This window comes from Rhinichthys klamathensis, unplaced genomic scaffold (assembly GCF_029890125.1).
Source record: "Rhinichthys klamathensis goyatoka isolate OS25496 unplaced genomic scaffold, OSU_Roscu_1.1 h1tg000865l_1, whole genome shotgun sequence".
NCBI classification, from domain to species: domain Eukaryota; kingdom Metazoa; phylum Chordata; class Actinopteri; order Cypriniformes; family Leuciscidae; genus Rhinichthys; species Rhinichthys klamathensis.
In genome coordinates, this window is record NW_026607232.1 from 67,501 (window position 1) to 89,161 (window position 21,661).

Consider the following 21,661-nt stretch of genomic DNA (forward strand, 5'->3'; position numbering starts at 1 on the left):
GTGTGTGTGTGTGTGCAGCGCCGTTGAGCTCGGCCCGGGACAGAGGATCAGGCTGAAGGTGAAGTTCAGTCCCTACAGACTCGGACCCAAGAAACTGGTGGCAAACTTCGACAGCTCAACATTCAGAAACATTAAAGCCAGTGTGGACGTGAACGTGAGACCAGCAACACAAGCGCTCGGGTTCCTCAGCCTCGGCAAATGACACGCAGAACCATCAGAACCAGCAGAACCATCAGCATGATCACATGATCACACGAGTTCTGCTTTTACCAGCCATGAACACTGCAGAGATGTGAAGAGCTCATTTGTGCTGATATAATACAGAAAATAATGAAGTGTCACCATTAAAACAGTGAGAATGCATTATAGTGGACGACTTTAATATGAATGAAAATAAAGTTGCAATACAAATGTTTTAAATGTCACTTCATTTATGTACAATGCTGCATTTAGATTCCTAAACTGTTTTATCAGCTGAACTCTTTTGATGTGATATTTACTTGTATTATATATTCAGTAGTGCTGGGCAACGATTAGAGAAGTATTTGAACGTCCAACTCTCATTTCACACTAAAATCAAAAGAACAGCCTGTTATTTATATATATATATATATATGTGTGTGTGTGTGTTTTGTGTGCATTATGACATTATTTCAATGACTTTTTAACCCCAAACACTCAATGATTATAAACACTTTCAATTCAAGTAACAAAATATATCATATTGTTTTCATGAGATTTCACTTATTTGTTATGAAAAAAATAGTTTAATCGCATCCAAAATAAAAGTTTGTTTACATAATATGTGTGTGTACTGTGTATAATTATTTTGTATATATAAATACACACACATGCATGTATATATTTAAAGGGGTCATATAATGGTGCATGCACTTTTACAAGTTGATTGCACTGAAATGTGTGTTGGCAGTGCCTGTACACAACCATCATAAAATGATAAAAATCCATCCAGTGGTTTTGTTTTAATCTCCTTATATGTTTTCCCCTGCCTCAAATCGAGCCGTTCGAGCCTGTGACGTCACACGGTCGGAAGCCCCTCCCACGATTGTTGATTGACAGCAGCGTCTCAACACAGACCCGCCCTCGCGGGTGAGATCAGCTCCATGAGAGAGCTGTCAATCATAGTCTGCGCGGACCGGCGCGGTCATTGTTGATATGCTGGAGCACTGTCTATGAGCAGAATGGCTCTAAGCGATTGTGGTGTTCTGTTCTTGGGTGTAATAACGAACACAGTTATTTTAATGTTCCTAAACCCGAACCGCTGAAGACGCAGTGGCTGTGTTTGTTTTCGAAGGGAATATTCCCCACGAGCAACGTCAATGCTCTCATGTTTGCGCGAATCATTTCTCAGCAGACTGCTTTATAGACGAGGATCAGTATAAAGCTGGATTTGCTAAGCTGCTGCTCATGAAAAATGGATCGGTACCAGATATTCGTGTTCCTGCTGAATCTCCAGAAGAACGGAAGTGAGTGTAACGTTTTATTAAACTTTATATTAATATATTAATCTTTGCAAATCGCTAGCTGCACGCTTCACAATGAATGCGTCTAAGGTTTACACTCATGGTACATTACGGCATGTTTTCTATGTATGACGTTCTCAATATAATTCATAATCCCACATTTATACTGAACAACGCGTTATGGTTATTGAGTTACAAACGGTGTATGCATAGAACAGAGAGGCGGAGTCAGCAAAGCTCATGATCATTTAAAGTCATATGCACTGAAACGGCGTGCTGAAAACAGAGCTGTTTTTGACCAGGTAAAATAAGCGTTTTCTTACAATACTAATGAGAATTTTTAATTAAAGTATATTACAAACTTTTAATTTAGACCCTAAAGAATCATATTAGCTTGTACAAAAATGGCATTATATGACCCCTTTAAGAAATAGTCTCACACTCACTCTCACACACTCACTCTCACACTCACTCGCACACACTCACTCTCACTCTCTCACTCTCACTCACTCTCTCACTCTCACTCTCTCACTCACTCTCTCACTCACTCTCACACTCACTCTCTCACTCACTCACTCTCACTCTCACTCTCACTCTCACACTCACTCTCTCACTCTCACTCTCTCACTCACTCTCACTCTCACTCACACATTCACTCTCACTCTTACACTCACTCTCTCACTCTCACTCACACACACTCACACTCACACTCACACTCACACTCACTCTCTCACTCTCTCTCTCACTCACACTCACACTCACTCTCACACTCACACTCACTCTCACACTCACTCTCACACTCACACTCTCACTCTCTCTCTCACTCACACTCACACTCACTCTCACACTCACTCTCACACTCACACTCTCACTCTCACTCTCACTCACACTCACTCTCACTCTCACACTCACTCTCACACTCACTCTCACACTCACACTCACTCTCACACTCACTCTCACACTCACACTCACACTCACACTCACACTCTCTCACTCTCACACTCACTCTCTCACTCACTCTCACACTCACTCTCACACTCACTCTCACACTCACTCTCACACTCACACTCACTCTCTCACTCACTCACTCACTCACTCTCACACTCACTCTCTCACTCACTCACTCTCACTCTCACTCTCACTCTCACACTCACTCTCTCACTCTCACTCTCTCACTCACTCTCACTCTCACTCACACATTCACTCTCACTCTTACACTCACTCTCTCACTCTCACTCACACACACTCACACTCACACTCACACTCACACTCACTCTCTCACTCTCTCTCTCACTCACACTCACACTCACTCTCACACTCACTCTCACTCTCACACTCACTCTCTCACTCTCTCTCTCACTCACACTCACACTCACTCTCACACTCACTCTCACACTCACACTCTCACTCTCACTCTCACTCTCACTCACACTCACTCTCACTCTCACACTCACTCTCACACTCACTCTCACACTCACACTCACTCTCACACTCACTCTCACACTCACACTCACACTCACACTCTCTCACTCTCACACTCACTCTCTCACTCACTCTCACACTCACTCTCACACTCACTCTCACACTCACTCTCACACTCACACTCACACTCACTCTCTCACTCACTCTCACTCACTCTCACACTCTCTCACACTCACACTCACTCTCACACTCACTCTCACACTCACACTCACACTCACTCTCACACTCACTCTCACACTCACTCTCACACTCACTCTCACACTCACTCTCACACTCACTCTCACACTCACTCTCACACTCACTCTCTCACTCACTCTCACACTCACACTCACTCTCACACTCACTCTCACACTCACACTCACACTCACACTCACTCTCTCACTCTCACACTCACTCTCTCACTCACACTCACTCTCACACTCACACTCACACTCACACTCACTCTCTCACTCACTCTCACTCACTCTCACTCACTCTCACTCACTCTCACTCACTCTCACACTCACTCTCACACACACTCATTCTCACTCACTCTCACTCACTCTCACTCTCACACTCACTCTCACACTCACTCTCACACTCACTCTCACACTCACTCTCACACTCACTCTCACACTCACTCTCACACTCACACTCACTCTCACACTCACACTCACACTCACACTCACTCTCACACTCACTCTCACTCTCTCACTCACTCTCACACTCACACACTCACTCACACTCACTCACTCTCACTCTCACACTCACTCTCACACTCACTCTCTCACTCACTCTCTCACTCACTCTCTCACTCACTCTCTCACTCACTCTCTCACTCACTCTCTCACTCACTCTCTCACTCACTCTCTCACTCACTCTCTCACTCACTCTCTCACTCACTCTCACTCTCACTCTCACTCTCTCACTCTCACACTCACACTCACACTCACTCTCACTCACACTCACACTCACTCTCACTCACACTCACTCTCTCACTCACTCTCTCACTCTCACTCTCACTCACACTCACTCTCTCACTCACACTCACTCTCTCACTCACACTCACTCTCTCACTCACTCTCACACTCACTCTCACACTCACTCTCACACTCACTCTCACACTCACTCTCACACTCACTCTCACACTCACTCTCACACTCACTCTCACACTCACTCTCTCACTCACTCACTCACTCACTCTCACACTCACTCTCTCACTCACTCACTCTCACTCTCACTCTCACTCTCACACTCACTCTCTCACTCTCACTCTCTCACTCACTCTCACTCTCACTCACACATTCACTCTCTCACTCTCACTCACACACACTCACACTCACACTCACTCTCACACTCACTCTCACACTCACTCTCACACTCACTCTCACACTCACTCTCACACTCACTCTCACACTCACTCTCTCACTCACTCACTCACTCACTCTCACACTCACTCTCTCACTCACTCACTCTCACTCTCACTCTCACTCTCACACTCACTCTCTCACTCTCACTCTCTCACTCACTCTCACTCACACATTCACTCTCTCACTCTCACACTCACACTCACACTCACACTCACACTCACTCTCACACTCACACTCACTCTCACTCTCTCACTCACTCTCACACTCACACACTCACTCACACTCACTCACTCTCACTCTCTCACTCACTCTCACTCTCACTCACACATTCACTCTCACTCTTACACTCACTCTCTCACTCTCACTCACACACACTCACACTCACACTCACACTCTCACACTCACTCTCACTCTCACACTCACTCTCACACTCACTCTCACACTCACTCTCACACTCACACTCACTCTCACACTCACTCTCACACTCACTCTCACACTCACTCTCACACTCACACACTCACTCACTCTCACACTCACTCTCACACTCACACTCACTCTCACACTCACTCTCACACTCACTCTCACACTCACTCTCACACTCTCACACTCACTCTCACACTCACACTCACACTCACTCTCACACTCACTCTCACACTCACTCTCACACTCACTCTCACACTCACACACTCACTCACTCTCACACTCACTCTCACACTCACACTCACTCTCACACTCACTCTCACACTCACTCTCACACTCACTCTCACACTCTCACACTCACTCTCACACTCACACTCACTCACACACTCACTCACTCACAGTTATGGTTATGATGAATCCTTACAGACAGACATGGCGTTTTTATGAATAACACTTTTATATTCAAAACAGATTTCATTATTTTAGAGGTCAAACTTCTGTGAACATGAATTACAACATCGCTCAGAAAGATGGAGTAATCCATGGCCTTTGGAAAGGTTCCCCTTTAAACACACTCTCTGCAGCTTCCATCAGACGCTCTTCTGCAGGAGCGATAGAGCGAGTCTCTGCTGTGGTTCGTCCTCTGAGTGCAGGATCCGCCCCGGGGCCGTGAGCGAGTCTCTGCTAGGACCCGCCCGGGGCCGTGAGTCTCTAGGACCCGCAGTTCAGCAGCGACTCGAGCTTCTCCAGGTTGTGTTCGACAGCTCCGCTCAGGAACTGCACCCAGCACACATCGGCCTCGCCACAGACATGACTGGACCTGCCGGAGGACACACATGAGAGATGAAGGAATGACGAATCAAGTGCAAACAAACGTGTGACTACGCACTGAAGCAATGCGGGCGAGTGATCATAATAACAGGGTTCGTACAGACACACTACAATTCAATTCCAGGACTTTTTTAGGAGAGATCTCACTTTTTAGACAATATCTAAATTATCTTTCAAATTCTAAAAAAGGTCAATCGATTATAAAAACCTAATAAAACAAAATGGTAAAAATAAAGTGCAGCGGATGCAGTGACTGTGGAACTTTAACCACTGAAAGGATACGATGACAAAGATATCGCTTTCCTTATTCAAACTGATTTTGCCCTTGAATATATATATATATATATTGAATATTGACCTGAAGAATGAAAGCTGTATCATACACTTGAATAATTATATGAGCAATATCACACTCATAGCCATGTGAACGGGCTCTATATCAATATCAGACGGCTGTGAACAGATGTTTTATCAATAAAATTAAACTATTTTCTAATATAGGCTGTTGTCTTCCAATAATTCAAGCACTTTTCATAAATACGGCTGTTTTCAAGGGTTTTCCAGGACTTCAATTTTAAAAAGTAAAATTCAAGCACTTTAAGCACCCCGTACGAACCCTGTGATAATTAAACTGAGGTCAATTGTGTTGATCATCAATGTCTTACCTCGTGATCTCCAGCACTTTCTTCAGCACACATGCCAGTTTACACACCTACAACAATCACATGCTTCATTAGCGCTGGAATCTACAGCCCAACACACACACACACACGCGCGCACACCAGTGGCGTAGGTTTGATTTTGAAATTGGTGGGGACGGGGACAACAATATATAAATATATTTTAAGTTTTGATCGAAATTATTGCTAGGGATATATCAGTGTCACTGGATATTGGTTGGGACACGTCCCTACTAAATTCTACGCCCCTGACACACACACACACACACACACACACACACACACACACACACACACACACACGCACACGCACACGCACACACAATCCTACACAAGCCTGTGACTCTGAACTGGATCATCTGTTGAAAATACACAGTGCCGTTCAAAAAGTTTTGGATCGGTAAGATTTGTAATGTTTTTAAAAGAAGTCTCTTCTGCATTTATCTGATTAAAAATACACAAAATCCCCTTAGAGTAGCACCTGTGCTGGGGTCTCGTTTGATACAACCTTAAATATGATAACCCGATAAGTGCTGTGGTTAAGTCCTGTGTTCATCATCGTCGTCTTTTAGCCAGGGTTAAGCCCTTCGTGAACTTGGAGACTGCTAAACATGCGTTTGTAACTTCCCAATTAGATTATTGTAACTCTTTAAAATAGGGCTGATCGTGCTTATGGACCACCGGCTTACATCAGATCCGCACAAACTCTGCCAATTTTTAAATCCACTTATCCACAAATTTATCTTTTTTCAATTGCTTTCAATATATCCTGATTGTCAATATTACTTCTTTTTTTTTGTATTTGTAATCAAATAAATGCAGCCTTGGTGAGCAGAAGAGACTTCTTTTAAAAACGTTAAAAATCGTACTGAGTCATCAGTACTCACCTGTTCCTCATGACTAATGAGCCGGCACACCTGCGTCCTGGAGACGCCAGCAACATTGAGACGAAACAATATGATGAAACTGGGAAATGAATCTGGGAGTCTGAACACGTCTCGTGTGCGTGATAAAGTTATACGATCTGACGCGACTTACATTATGATTGACAGCCGGGCGGTCCACGGGGGGGTAGAGACTGAGGGCGAGGTCATCAATGCTGAAAACACACACAACGAGAGGTCATTATCACAGTCAAGGAGGTTCATCATCAGTGTGAAGAAGGTTTGTCAGGGCGGGTGTTTGGAGTGGCACGACTGCAGACACACACACACACACACACACAGCTGGAGGGCAAACACTCACTGGGAGGATCAATGATCAGTGTTAAACATCATGCGAGACCACTGAACTCAAAAGGTAGTGTAATGTCATCTGTTAAAGTCTCTTATGCTTAAAAAAAAAACAGTGAAATATTATTATAATGTAAATGCGCTGTTTTCTATGTGAATATATAGTAAAGTGTAATTTATTCCAGTGATTAAAGCTGAATTTTCAGCATCATTACTCCAGTCTTCAGTGTCACATGATCCTTCAGAAATCACTCTAATATGAACATTTATGATTATTATCAGTGTTGAAAACAATTTCATATTTTGGTCGAAACTGTGATAGATTTATTTTTCAGGATTCTTTAAAGAAATAAAAAGTTCTAAAGAACAGCATTTATTTGAAAAAGAATCTTTTGTAACATTATAAATGTCTTTACTGTCACTTTTGACTAATTTAATCCTTGAAGTCAGAATAAAATAATTTTTTTATTAATAATTTTTTTTACTTTAACAAACATTTAAATGATTAGAAGCATTCAAAACATTTCAACTTCATTCAATCAAATCTATTCCTTAAATGTCACAAACTGTGTTCGGTTATTTTATATATCTAACAGAATAACAAACTTCAAGCCTAAATATTAAAGACCCCCTGTGGTGTAAATCCAGCGTTTAATGTTGTTTATGTGTCTATGTGGTGTTATTAATACGCTTTAAGACACACCAAGTGTAAGTTCATAAGTCGACAGCATTGCTGAGTATTTCCTCCTTAAAACTGCAGTGAACCAAAGACAGTCTCAAAAACACGGTTTGAAATCGCTGGTGTTTCTGACGTCACAAACGACCTTGTAACCAATCAGATCAACGTGTGATCGTCAACCAGTGGATCTCTGAGCTGAGGGAGTGAGTGGAGGCGGGGCTCATCTGCATATTCATAGAGCCGCGCGTACTAAATGAGGCGAGGGTGTCGAGTTACATTCAAGATATTTTAAGGCATGAAGACATTTTTTCAAGGGATAAATGATTGACTACAGGATGACTGTAATATTTTGATTAATATTTGACCAGACGCACCCAGGACTGATGTCTTTAGCAGCGTCTGCGAGGTCGTCCAACTGTGTGATGTTCTCCTCAGTCTCCGTGGAGCCGGTGTTTCGGACAGCAGAGGAGAGTTTACGCAGACTCGCTCCGGACGCCTTCATCAAACCCCGACACTGACACACCAGCAGCCGGTCCGACGGGGACCAGTACGTGTCCTGGTTCCCCCGGCCTCCCATTCCTTCATCATCATCTTCATCATCAGGTAAGACGTCAGCGAACGGGTCTTGAGTCTCAGCCAGAGCCTGGAGAGGAGAACAGCAGTTCAGACATGCAGATTAATATAACAACCGCTTATTAATATTGATGCACAATATTACACACACACACACACAATCTCTCTCTCTCTCTCTCACACACACACACACACACTCTCTCACCGTATATCCCTGTTTTCTCCAGAGCGCTATATATATATATAAATGAACTACATTAATAACTTTTTTACAGCAGAAATGAACCATCACTGAACTTACTTAAGCTGGACTGGTACAGGTTGTTTTTTTTTGGAAACAAACTTTGTTGCATTATTTTCCTTTTATCTCTGTAAAGCTGCTTTGAAAAAGCACTATATGAATAAAGGTGACTTGACTGCATTACCGCCGAAAACAATCCTTATTATTAGCAATAAGACAGTTGTAGATGTTCTCTGACCTGCTCCATTTCTTCCAGCGCATCTTTCACCAAACCAGCATATGAAGTCAAGACGGCCAACACGGCACTGCGGTTATCTGTGAGGAACACACACACACACGCACACACACACACACACGCACGCACACACACACACACACACGCACAAAATCCTCATATTAGAGTGATTTCTGAAGGATCATGTGACACTGAAGACTGGAGTAATGATGCTGAAAATTCAGCTTTGATCACAGGAATAAATTACACTTTACTATATATTCACTAGGGCTGACTTCTAATAGTCGAGGATTCGACGATTCGATTCGGAGAGGTCTGATTCGACTGTGAACCTCATAGTCGAATAATAGGGAAGTGTTATGTTACGTAACCAATAGGGGTGTATTATATTACCGTGAGACGACGGTTATAGGTGAACACCGTCATTAGAACTCTATAACCGCCAAAACCGTGCTATTCAAATATTTTTTACAAACATTTTTTATCATAGAGAATGTTTAAATACTAATATCATCTTATGAGGGAAGCGGAGGCGGAGTTAGTGGTGCGTCGGAGGCTGAGTGCTGGAGATGATTCGGGAGAGGTCTGTGCACCTTTACCGATCAGAGCGCGCACTGACACGGAGTAAAGCCTTGTTTAAACTCGACGCGTCCGCACGAGCGCGAAGGAGCGCACGGCAAAAAATGACGCGTTGGGTGCGCAAGACCGGCAAGACCCCATTTGGCTTGGCTGTGTGCACGGCTGTTTTTGTAACAGCGCGCGCGACGCCGCATCCGAGGATGAACGACTTCAAGCCGAATCTGCCCGAGCGTGTAGGCTACGTCTCACCGCACCGGCTCGCAGTTTGCGCGTCTAAATTAAAAAGTTCATTGCAAAGTTTTTTTGTTAAGGTTTTGTTTACTGTGTGTGATTTATTTAAAACAAAGCACGTTCATTGCAACGTTTTGTTTTTTTTTTGTTAAGGATTCATTTAATGGAAAGCACATTCACTTCTAGTTGTCTTGCTGTTCATTTTAAATAAACGTAGAGCGAGTTGTCCTATAACAGACGAACAGTTATTCAACCGAACGTCTAGCTGCTATCTAAAAAAAAAAAAAAACCCGACTATCAGTCGACTACGGCAAAATCTAACGAATCAGATTCGACTATGAAAATCCTTAGTCGAAAACAGCCCTAATATTCACTTTACATTATAATAATATTTCACTGTTTTTAGAGTATTTTTGATCAAATAAATGCAGGTTTGAGCAGAAGAGACTCTTTCAGAAACATTAAAACATCTGAATTATTGCAGGCTTTTATCAGCTGGTGTAAATACACTGAATATGAGATCATGTTGCAAGTATATTTATATCGGTGTTTCTGAACACACTCTAAATCATGTTCAGTTTCACCAAAAGAGGCAGATTATTCAATTATGAAGCTAAAACAAGTTCTGGTTTTATATACATGAGCAATCAATGATTATAATAGCAGTCATGGAGGAATTTGTAATAAATATAACAGTTTCATATTATTTACAATGCATTTTTTTAAGGATTAGACGCTTTTATCCAAAGCATTCTATCAGTTCATGCATTTCCTGGGAATCGAACCCATGACCTTGGCGTTGCGAGCGCGTGATCTTCTGTTTGGGCTACGGGAAGTTTATTACTAATGTCTAATGGCCACTTTAAATCCACCGATTCAGATGTGCATTAAATATCAAAAGTGACAAAAACTGTGGGTTCAGCAATAATGCAGAACTGAATCACACCACAACTATAGCAATAACCACCCAGAGGAATCATATCCTATCTTTTTTTCATTAACATTAATAAACATTAACAGCCAATCAGAATCCATCCTGCATTAAACAGCTGGAGCATTTAAAGCGACAGGCGACAAATCTGAGAATACACAGAATGATCATGTGGACACTATGAACTATGAACCCGCCTGAACTCTAGTACTGCTTAGTTGACCTCTGACCTTTTGGCAGCTGATTAAACTTGTCACACGCGGCCCAAACTCCTCCAGTCGACATCAGCTGCTCCTGTGAGAGACTGAGGAAAACATCACACACACGTCATCATCATTATTGTGTTAATAATGCAGCATCCAGGTGAGGTCAGGTGAGGTCAGGTAGGGTCAGTGTGGTCAGGTGAGGTCAGTGTGGTCAGGTGAGGTCAGGTGAGGTCAGGTAGGGTCAGGTGAGGTCAGGTGAGGTCAGTGTGGTCAGGTGTGGTCAGGTAGGGTCAGTGTGGTCAGGTAGGGTCAGTGTGGTCAGGTGAGGTCAGTGTGGTCAGGTGAGGTCAGGTAGGGTCAGTGTGGTCAGGTGAGGTCAGGTAGGGTCAGGTGAGGTCAGGTGTGGTCAGTGTGGTCAGGTGAGGTCAGGTAGGGTCAGTGTGGTCAGGTGAGGTCAGGTAGGGTCAGTGTGGTCAGGTAGGGTCAGTGTGGTCAGGTAGGGTCAGTGTGGTCAGGTGAGGTCAGGTGTGGTCAGTGTGGTCAGGTGAGGTCAGGTAGGGTCAGTGTGGTCAGGTGAGGTCAGGTAGGGTCAGTGTGGTCAGGTAGGGTCAGTGTGGTCAGGTGTGGTCAGTGTGGTCAGGTAGGGTCAGTGTGGTCAGGTGAGGTCAGGTAGGGTCAGTGTGGTCAGGTAGGGTCAGTGTGGTCAGGTGTGGTCAGGTGAGGTCAGGTAGGGTCAGTGTGGTCAGGTGAGGTCAGGTAGGGTCAGTGTGGTCAGGTGTGGTCAGGTGAGGTCAGGTAGGGTCAGTGTGGTCAGGTGAGGTCAGGTAGGGTCAGTGTGGTCAGGTGTAGTCAGGTAGGGTCAGGTAGGGTCAGGTGTGGTCAGGTGAGGTCAGGTAGGGTCAGTGTGGTCAGGTGAGGTCAGGTAGGGTCTGTGTGGTCAGGTGTGGTCAGGTAGGGTCAGTGTGGTCAGGTAGGGTCAGTGTGGTCAGGTGTGGTCAGGTGAGGTCAGGTAGGGTCAGTGTGGTCAGGTGTGGTCAGGTGAGGTCAGGTAGGGTCAGTGTGGTCAGGTAGGGTCAGTGTGGTCAGGTCAGTGTGGTCAGGTGTGGTCAGGTGAGGTCAGGTAGGGTCAGTGTGGTCAGGTGAGGTCAGGTAGGGTCAGTGTGGTCAGGTGAGGTCAGGTAGGGTCAGTGTGGTCAGGTGTGGTCAGGTGAGGTCAGGTAGGGTCAGTGTGGTCAGGTGAGGTCAGGTAGGGTCAGTGTGGTCAGGTGAGGTCAGGTAGGGTCAGTGTGGTCAGGTGTGGTCAGGTAGGGTCAGTGTGGTCAGGTGAGGTCAGGTAGGGTCAGTGTGGTCAGGTGTAGTCAGGTAGGGTCAGGTAGGGTCAGGTGTGGTCAGGTGTGGTCAGGTGAGGTCAGGTGAGGTCAGGTAGGGTCAGTGTGGTCAGGTAGGGTAAGTGTGGTCAGGTAGGGTCAGGTGTGGTCAGGTGAGGTCAGGTGTGGTCAGGTGAGGTCAGGTGAGGTCAGGTAGGGTCAGTGTGGTCAGGTAGGGTCAGGTGTGGTCAGGTGAGGTCAGGTAGGGTCAGGTGTGGTCAGGTAGGGTCAGTGTGGTCAGGTAGGGTCAGTGTGGTCAGGTAGGGTCAGTGTGGTCAGGTAGGGTCAGGTGTGGTCAGGTGAGGTCAGGTAGGGTCAGGTGTGGTCAGGTGAGGTCAGGTAGGGTCAGTGTGGTCAGGTAGGGTCAGGTGTGGTCAGGTAGGGTCAGTGTGGTCAGGTAGGGTCAGGTGTGGTCAGGTAGGGTCAGGTAGGGTCAGTGTGGTCAGGTAGGGTCAGTGTGGTCAGGTAGGGTCAGGTGTGGTCAGGTGAGGTCAGGTAGGGTCAGTGTGGTCAGGTAGGGTCAGGTGAGGTCAGGTAGGGTCAGTGTGGTCAGGTAGGGTCAGTGTGGTCAGGTGTAGTCAGGTAGGGTCAGGTGTGGTCAGGTAGGGTCAGGTGAGGTCAGGTAGGGTCAGTGTGGTCAGGTAGGGTCAGTGTGGTCAGGTGTGGTCAGGTGAGGTCAGGTAGGGTCAGTGTGGTCAGGTAGGGTCAGGTGTGGTCAGGTGAGGTCAGGTAGGGTCAGTGTGGTCAGGTAGGGTCAGGTGTGGTCAGGTGAGGTCAGGTGAGGTCAGGTAGGGTCAGTGTGGTCAGGTAGGGTCAGTGTGGTCAGGTAGGGTCAGGTGTGGTCAGGTGAGGTCAGGTAGGGTCAGGTGTGGTCAGGTGAGGTCAGGTAGGGTCAGTGTGGTCAGGTAGGGTCAGGTGTGGTCAGGTGAGGTCAGGTAGGGTCAGGTGTGGTCAGGTAGGGTCAGTGTGGTCAGGTAGGGTCAGTGTGGTCAGGTAGGGTCAGGTGTGGTCAGGTGAGGTCAGGTAGGGTCAGGTGTGGTCAGGTGAGGTCAGGTAGGGTCAGTGTGGTCAGGTGTGGTCAGGTAGGGTCAGTGTGGTCAGGTAGGGTCAGGTGTGGTCAGGTAGGGTCAGGTGTGGTCAGGTAGGGTCAGTGTGGTCAGGTAGGGTCAGTGTGGTCAGGTAGGGTCAGGTGTGGTCAGGTAGGGTCAGTGTGGTCAGGTAGGGTCAGTGTGGTCAGGTAGGGTCAGTGTGGTCAGGTAGGGTCAGGTGTGGTCAGGTAGGGTCAGGTGTGGTCAGGTGTGGTCAGGTAGGGTCAGTGTGGTCAGGTAGGGTCAGTGTGGTCAGGTGAGGTCAGGTGAGGTCAGGTAGGGTCAGTGTGGTCAGGTGAGGTCAGGTGAGGTCAGGTAGGGTCAGTGTGGTCAGGTGAGGTCAGGTAGGGTCAGTGTGGTCAGGTAGGGTCAGGTGTGGTCAGGTGAGGTCAGGTAGGGTCAGTGTGGTCAGGTAGGGTCAGGTGTGGTCAGGTGAGGTCAGGTAGGGTCAGTGTGGTCAGGTAGGGTCAGTGTGGTCAGGTAGGGTCAGTGTGGTCAGGTGTGGTCAGGTAGGGTCAGTGTGGTCAGGTAGGGTCAGTGTGGTCAGGTAGGGTCACCTGTGCACAGGAGAGGAGAGAATGACCTCCATCAGCTGAAGGAGTTCGTCCAGCACCTCCACCGTCGCGTCTCGCACCGCCTTCCTCAGCGTCACTCCTAAAGCAAGCATCAAGCGTAGCGTCAGTTCTGGCGGGTCACGCTAGTCAAGCTCGCGTCAGTGACTCCAGAGACTATTTATAGAGACATGCCACTTCCCCAATCCTTAATACAACTATATAGGGAAAACCCGTAACGCCAAAGATGGCGGTTGTATGCACATGCCCCGCCCCTCCCGCTGGAAAGCCAATCGTCTACTTTTAACAGTCAAGCCGGAAAACATTTAAGCCTATCGTCTGGTTCCACCGACGCATGCGCACAGTTGAGGTTTGCGACAGCGGAAAATAATGTTACTGTTTGAAAAGGCGGCAGATTTGATGTGTTAGTTGTGTAAATATCAGACATCCCAAGTCTCCCGGAAGTTCCGGGAGTCTCCCGCAGATTGATAGCGGCTCCCTGATGACCGCAAATTAGTTCAAATCTCCCGGAATCTAGAGCAAGCGAGCAGTAGCGCGCGCACGACCGAGAGCGAGAGAACCCTTGCGCATGCGCAGTAAAAGTATAACCTGTGGGGAAAAAGGCGTTTTAAACCTTATTTTGGGGCAAAGTCATCACACTTTTTCAGTGATTTTTATCATATTTTATTAGTGTTTGTATACATGCAGTTTTTATGTCCCGGTGACCAGTGAAAGTGCAGTTCTGGGTCTATGCCTATTCATTTAGATAGGAGCCTGGTCTTGTTAGTCCGAAATAGCTGCCCGGAGGCGTTGCCAAGATGGCGGCCGAGTGGCATGACTTGCCTAAAAGGACTTTGGTGACTCTTAGCTGACACACGTCTCTATAGGAGTACGACGTCTAACACTGTATTCATGCATCAGCTCGTCAGTGTGCAGTGGCGATTCTAGACCATTTCAACTGGGGGGGCCAAGCTGGGGCCAGTTGTACTGTTAGAGGGGCCAGTTACATTTAGACCTTATTGTTGTCATATCATTTTCTGCACTACTGCAGGCATAAACAGGCAAAATACCATGTTTATAATCATTCAACAATGTATACATTTCCATTATATTTTTACATTTGCATTACATATTTAGTATTAGTCACAGTAACTGTAATTGACATGATATCCTTCTTTCTCTTCATTTTGGTGAGAACTATAGAGCAAAAGCAATGGGGACCAAGAAGCTTATTAAATAAGTTACTGAAAATAACTGACTTGTAACTATGTCTGACCATTTACAGGGTTCCTGCACACCTTTTAAAGTCAAATTTAACCCTTGTGCATTGTTCAAATTCACTACCCTTTCGTTATGTTCGTGGCTGAAAACAGCCACTACTTTAAACTGCTGTAAAAATGTATCAGATAAATATTTTTTTCAATTTTTTTTACATAAATCTATTAATCAACCTCAGTCCTGATCAAAACTACTAAATGTTTAACAAAAAAATCAGGATTTTAACTCTTTAATTGCCAAATTCATAAATGATGTCACTGATTTGGGGAAAAAAACACACAAAATGACTTATATTCAATATAAAATGTGATTGTGGACTGGATTTTTTTTTACCTTTTATCACAGTCTTGGACATGTCAAAGATTAGAAACAATGTTGGTTTTGATGAATTTTTATTTTTTGCGCAGCATCAGATTTTAACTTTTTCTCCCTCATTTACTGTTCGTGGCTGTTTTTGCCCCATTGACTTCCATTATAACCACATTTATTGATTGCAAAGCCATGACACCAAATAATCATGCATTTTTGATTGTTGGTGGTTTTCCCTGTTGGGAAGAGGTAAAATTTGTAATTTTTACTGTGGATAACCAGGTGGCACCATTAACCCTTTAGATAGGCCTGTGCAAAAAAAGCTTAGTTTCTGGCTTTTACATGGAGTTATATGGAGTATAATAGCATTATAAAGTGTGTGTGTGTGTGTGTGTGTGTGTGTGTGTGTGTGTGTGTGTGTGTGTGTGTGTGTGTGTGTGTGTGTGTGTGTGTGTGAGAGAGAGAGAGAGAGAGAGAGAGAGAGAGAGAGAGAGAGAGAGAGAGAGAGAGAGAGAGTGTGAGAACTCACCTTGATGCATCTGAGAAAATCAAAATATGCACCTCAGCTCTCAGAACTACATGGAGTAAACAAAAACAACGTAGCCTAAGTGTATTTATGCATCTGCTGCCTTTTGATGGTGAGGAATGCAGACTAAACAAAAACAAAGCAAGTGGATATAAACACTTGTCATTTGATGGTGAGAAGAGCAGCAAGCAACATGTGAAAGGGCTTGACTTGTAGCGAAGTTTTAGAGATGGTTATTCAGCCTGACCCCTCCAGCGATCTGCAGGAGGTATTGTCTTCTCCCTCTGACACCACAGACTCAGGAGAGTCAGATCCTGGTTTGGATGTGGGACCCTCATCATCCTCTCTAGCTTCCACTGAAGGCGAGGAGGATTCGGAGGATCCTGGATCTGGGTGGATTGGGAGAAATGGCGAAGTGTGGTTTTCCACCAATGTGGAGACAACTCCCTTTCTTCAGCCTGTCAAAGGCGTGACTCCAGGGCCGACGCGCTATGCCATCGCAAGGGTCCAGAACATGGATTCTGTGTTCAATCTGTTTTTTTTTCGGAGGAGATGATTGACCTCATTGTCAGCATGACCAACCTCCATGGGCACCGCTGCCACCGCACAATGAGAAACTGGACCGGGGTGGACTCCACAGATCTCCATGCCTACATGGGGCTACTGATTTTGGCCGGCGTCTACAGTTCCAGAGGGGAGTCCACACGTTTCCTGTGGGATGATCGCAGTGGTCATGCGATTTTTAGTGCCACCATGTCCCTCTCAAGATTCTCCCAATCCACCCAGATCCAGGATCCTCCGAATCCTCCTCGCCTTCAGTGGAAGCTAGAGAGGATGATGAGGGTGCCACATCCAAACCAGGATCTGACTCTCCTGAGTCTGTGGTGTCAGAGGGAGAAGACAATACCTCCTGCAGATCGCTGGAGGGGTCAGGCTGCATAACCATCTCTAAAACTTCGCTACAAGTCAAGCCCTTTCTCATGTTGCTTGCTGCTCTTCTCACCATCAAATGACAAGTGTTTATATCCACTTGCTTTGTTTTTGTTTAGTCTGCATTCCTCACCATCAAAAGGCAGCAGATGCATAAATACACTTACTTTGTTTTTGTTTACTCCATGTAGTTCTGAGAGCTGAGGTGCATATTTTGATTTTCTCAGATGCATCAAGGTGAGTTCTCACACACTCTCTCTCTCTCTCTCTCTCTCTCTCTCTCTCTCTCTCTCTCTCTCTCTCTCTCTCTCTCTCTCTCTCTCTCTCTCTCTCTCTCTCTCTCTCTCTCTCTCACACACACACACACACTTTATAATGCTATTATACTCCATATAACTCCATGTAAAAGCCAGAAACTAAGCTTTTTTTGCACAGGCCTATCTAAAGGGTTAATGGTGCCACCTGGTTATCCACAGTAAAAATGACAAATTTTACCTCTTCCCAACAGGGAAAACCACCAACAATCAAAAATGCATGATTATTTGGTCTCATGGCTTTGCAATCAATAAATGTGGTTATAATGGAAGTCAATGGGGCAAAAACAGCCACGAACAGTAAATGAGGGAGAAAAAGTTAAAATCTGATGCTGCGCAAAAAATAAAAATTCATCAAAACCAACATTGTTTCTAATCTTTGACATGTCCAAGACTGTGATAAAAGGTTAAAAAAAATCCAGTCCACAATCACATTTTATATTGAATATAAGTCATTTTGTGTGTTTTTTTCCCCAAATCAGTGACATCATTTATGAATTTGGCAATTAAAGAGTTAAAATCCTGATTTTTTTTAAACATTTAGTAGTTTTGATCAGGAATGAGGTTGATTAATAGATTTATGTAAAAAAAATGAAAAAAATATTTATCTGATACATTTTTACAGCAGTTTAAAGTAGTGGCTGTTTTCAGCCACGAACATAACGAAAGGGTAGTGAATTTGCCCAGAGTGTACTGTTGAGTTTTTGAAAAATTTCAAAGCATTTTCCCAAAATATGTGGCAAAATAAGATTTGTCACCAAAAATCATTCCATTTGCTGAAACACAGAAAAAGTTATGGCCAAATTAAGACTCAAAAATACCCCATAGTGGCTGAAAACAGCCACAACAGCACATAAGGGTTAAGGCTTTTTAAGACCTGAAGAAATCAAAATTCATACCGTACATTAGGGGTGTGCAATATTGGCAAAAATATATCTCAATATTTTCAATGTTTTGTTGATAATTAGATGATATTTTACTGATTGTGTTTTTGTGCTGGTGCCATGGTTGGTTTAGGCCTGTTGTTGACAGCAGACTCACAAAGATATTCATATTTTTAATATTCTATGCAGTGGTCAGTTAACAGCAGGGACCAAATTATTTTTTTTATTAATTTAATTTGCCACCTTAAATTGATTTCCAGGGGCATTTTCACCTATATATGGACATTTTTTTCTAAACTTATTTAGAGTTATGAATCACCTTTTATGTCAAATACTGACATTCAAATTAATCAGTAATTATACTTATTTATACAATAATACTTAATTATACAATAATTATACAGTACCACTGTTAGTCAAATTAATTAATTCAATCAAAATCCAGCGGCATTAATATATTTACACTCCATTTACAATTGCATAAATAAAGCTATGAGATTTTTTTAAAATCAATATTTAAATATGAAATGATTTCTAATTGTAACGTTTTAATTAAAGGGTAGGCTACTTTAAATATGAAACTAAAACTGCCAGTAGGCGGCGGCAAGTCACAGTCTTAATAAGTGTTGAGGGAGTTCATTCAACCGATTTGTTCAAATGGCTGATTAATTCGGGAAAGAAGCAAGTGATTCTTTCAAAACGCGGATTTCAGTCAAGAAATCATCGCTGTCGGTTGCATTGAGACTCTGCTACGGTTTCATTTTGAAATTATAGTCGGCGAAATAAAGGGAAAACAAACAATATTGACAATATTGTGTCTAAAAAGTAACTCCCAATGTTAACTTATTGTTAATTTAACTGTTGTAAAACATCAATATCACAGTTGCAATTGTGCACGGGAAAACGATGTCAGCCTCACAGTGCCTCGTATACAGTTAAAACATTGATTACAATATCATAATAGACAATACACATCGCACACCCGATTTAGAATGAACTTGCAACTGAACTGACATTTACCAGCTTTCTCCTTCTCTCCTCTCTCGCGTGCGATTCCCGCGAATGTGATGCGAATTGTCACGTGAACAAGCAAATCCACAAAGATAGAATATTTAAAAAATAATACGCATACAACGATAGCAAAAACAGTTTTGCAAAAATTATTTCACACTCCACATTTAGGGGGGCCACAAGGGGGGCCAAGCTTGTTGTCACAGGGGCACGGGCCCCCCTGGCCCCCCCTCTAGAATCGCCACTGTCAGTGTGATCAGCAGCGGTCGCGTCTCTCAGGAGCGATTACCCTCCTCCCTCCCCAGCTCCTCCTGTCTCAGTCAGGGTCTGGCATTCTCATTCCCCTTCCAATCAGAATAAATCTTCAATTATATTGTACATTAAAATCTTGAATTAATAAATGATATCTGGAATACATTCATGTTGGTTCTGTTCTGTTATTGCTGCTCTTATCCATGCTAGGCTGCCCAGAACTGAACCATACCGCTAATCCAAACTGTATGCTAACTGTCAATCGTATTTGACGATAGTGTTCCTGACATAAAGGACTTTCAAGTCAAGTGAAAGTTTATTTATATAGCACAATTTATACAGCCAAAGCTGACCAGCGTGCTTTACAAGTTATCTTAAAACAAGAACACGTCAGACATGGAGAAGAGACATGTAGAAAATTAAAACAGACAACATTCCTAGAATACATATCTAAAAAACATGGCACAAATAGCGGATTATTAAAAAATAAAGTGAGTAAAAGTAGGTTTTTAGCCGTGACTTGAAAAATGGCAAGTCAGGTGCAGGTCTAACCTTTCACGTTATCTGGGACCTTGCTGAGCTCATTACAGGTTATAATGCTGTGGTATTAGTGGTATAGTTACCCTGGCTCTTTGGTAACCAGAAGTAAACGGTGGACAAGGTCAGCACGCTCTTCTGGACACATTCAGCTATTTTGGCACAGTCCTGGAGTGAGAAACAGAGCAACACTATTACAGGCGACAAAAGCTCAAATACAACAGCACTGGATGACAGACAGCATTAATCTGATGCTCTGACGAGGGTCAAAGGTCAATCTGATGCTCTGACGAGGGTCAAAGGTCAATCTGATGCTCTGAAGAGGGTCAAAGGTCAGTCAGACGCACCTCCTCTGACGGCGGCTTCGAGAAGATTAAACTGAGTTTTGTTGCTTCTTGAGACGTTACTTTTACAGCATCATCTGTGAAATGAGAAGAACACGAGTGAAGTCACTGCGCAGATAAATATTATTCATATTCATATTAAGATCGTCACAAACACTGAACTCAGAATCTCCCAGAAGTTTGACAAACTGAACGTCCCGCTGGATTCATTCGACTCTCCATCTGTAAACATAAAGAGTGTTATAATAAACACTATGAGCTTCACACATTATAGTCAGTCAGTCAGTCAGTGTGTGTGTGTGTGTGAGAGAGAGAGAGAGAGAGAGAGAGAGAGAGAGAGAGAGAGAGTGAGCGAGCGAGCGAGCGAGCGTGAGAGAGAAAGTGTGTGTGTGTGTGTGTGTGTGTGTGTGTGTGTGTGTGTTGTTTGTGTACTAATATATACTTATGTATATTATATTTATATATATTTATAACATATGTACTATATTGTTTATATCGGACTGTTATCGCGCCGAACACACAGTTAGCCGTTAGCCGTCACAAAACACAGTTAAAGTCTGTGGTGAATTAAAGAGCCAGGAGTTCCTCATACCTCTCACTCGATCTCTGCTGCATCTCACCGAGTTACTGAGGTTCCGCAACGGCAGAAGAACATCGGATCGGGAATTATCGGCACTCATGACCCGGTTCGCTTCGGGAACTCGAGCCGTGGAACGAATGACAAGCGGAACTAAGATTGTGTGATGATGATCGCGCCGGAATGAGTCTGTGGTTGCACCTACTTTAATCTACTTGTTTACATATGTAGAGCTTTTTAGAATATTAATAAAAATTGTGTGTGTGTGTGTGTGTGTGTGTGTGTGTGTGTGTGTGTGTGTGTGTGTGTGTGTGTGTGTGTGTGTGTGTGTGTGTGTGTGTGTGTGTGTGTGTGTGTGTGTGTGTGTGTGTGTGTGTGTGTGTGTGTGTGTGTGTGAACAAAATAAACGTTCACTTTGTGTTTTAGAGCCTCGTGCAACAGCTACACTCAATGCTTAAACATTACTTTTTGTGTTTACATTTTAATATGAGGTTGTTTTAAACACGAACAAATAAAATACTATATTCACTAAAGTAGCTA

The 21,661-nt window shown here is 44.1% G+C and overlaps 2 protein-coding genes across 2 annotated transcripts in view; one reads left to right on the top strand and one right to left on the bottom strand.

Annotated features, from left to right (window-relative positions):
* The window catches only part of tgm8 (transglutaminase 8), a 12,783-nt gene extending 12,360 nt beyond the window's left edge, over positions 1–423 (top strand). Inside the window, exon 13 of the mRNA XM_056243904.1 lies at positions 19–423. Within this exon, the coding sequence (XP_056099879.1) occupies positions 19–202 (184 nt within the window). The 3' untranslated portion in view covers positions 203–423. The remainder of the gene's footprint in view (positions 1–18) is intronic.
* A 4,987-nt stretch (positions 424–5,410) lies between these two features.
* ccndbp1 (cyclin D-type binding-protein 1) lies at positions 5,411–21,298 on the bottom strand. The gene is made up of 11 exons (XM_056243903.1): positions 21,137–21,298; positions 20,707–20,766; positions 20,548–20,621; positions 20,287–20,368; positions 14,166–14,262; positions 11,178–11,251; positions 9,210–9,286; positions 8,532–8,800; positions 7,285–7,345; positions 6,232–6,278; positions 5,411–5,555 (listed from the first exon to the last, which is right to left on the bottom strand). Exons 1-11 carry the CDS (start codon positions 21,222–21,224, stop codon positions 5,447–5,449), a joined length of 1,038 nt encoding a protein of 345 aa, XP_056099878.1. The 5' UTR covers positions 21,225–21,298; the 3' UTR covers positions 5,411–5,446.
* Positions 21,299–21,661: the final 363 nt, after the last annotated feature.

What these genes read in the sequence shown, in the direction of transcription:
- ccndbp1 (XM_056243903.1), bottom strand. Translation starts at nt 21,224, where the DNA reads ATGAGTGCCGATAATTCCCGATCCGATGTTCTTCTGCCGTTGCGGAAC. An exon ending in CGAAGCCGCCGTCAGAGGAG is followed by an intron (nt 20,369 to 20,547) that starts GTGCGTCTGACT and finishes TTCTCACTCCAG; the next exon opens with GACTGTGCCAAAATAGCTGA. An exon ending in CGCTGGAAGAAATGGAGCAG is followed by an intron (nt 8,801 to 9,209) that starts GTCAGAGAACAT and finishes TCTCCTCTCCAG; the next exon opens with GCTCTGGCTGAGACTCAAGA.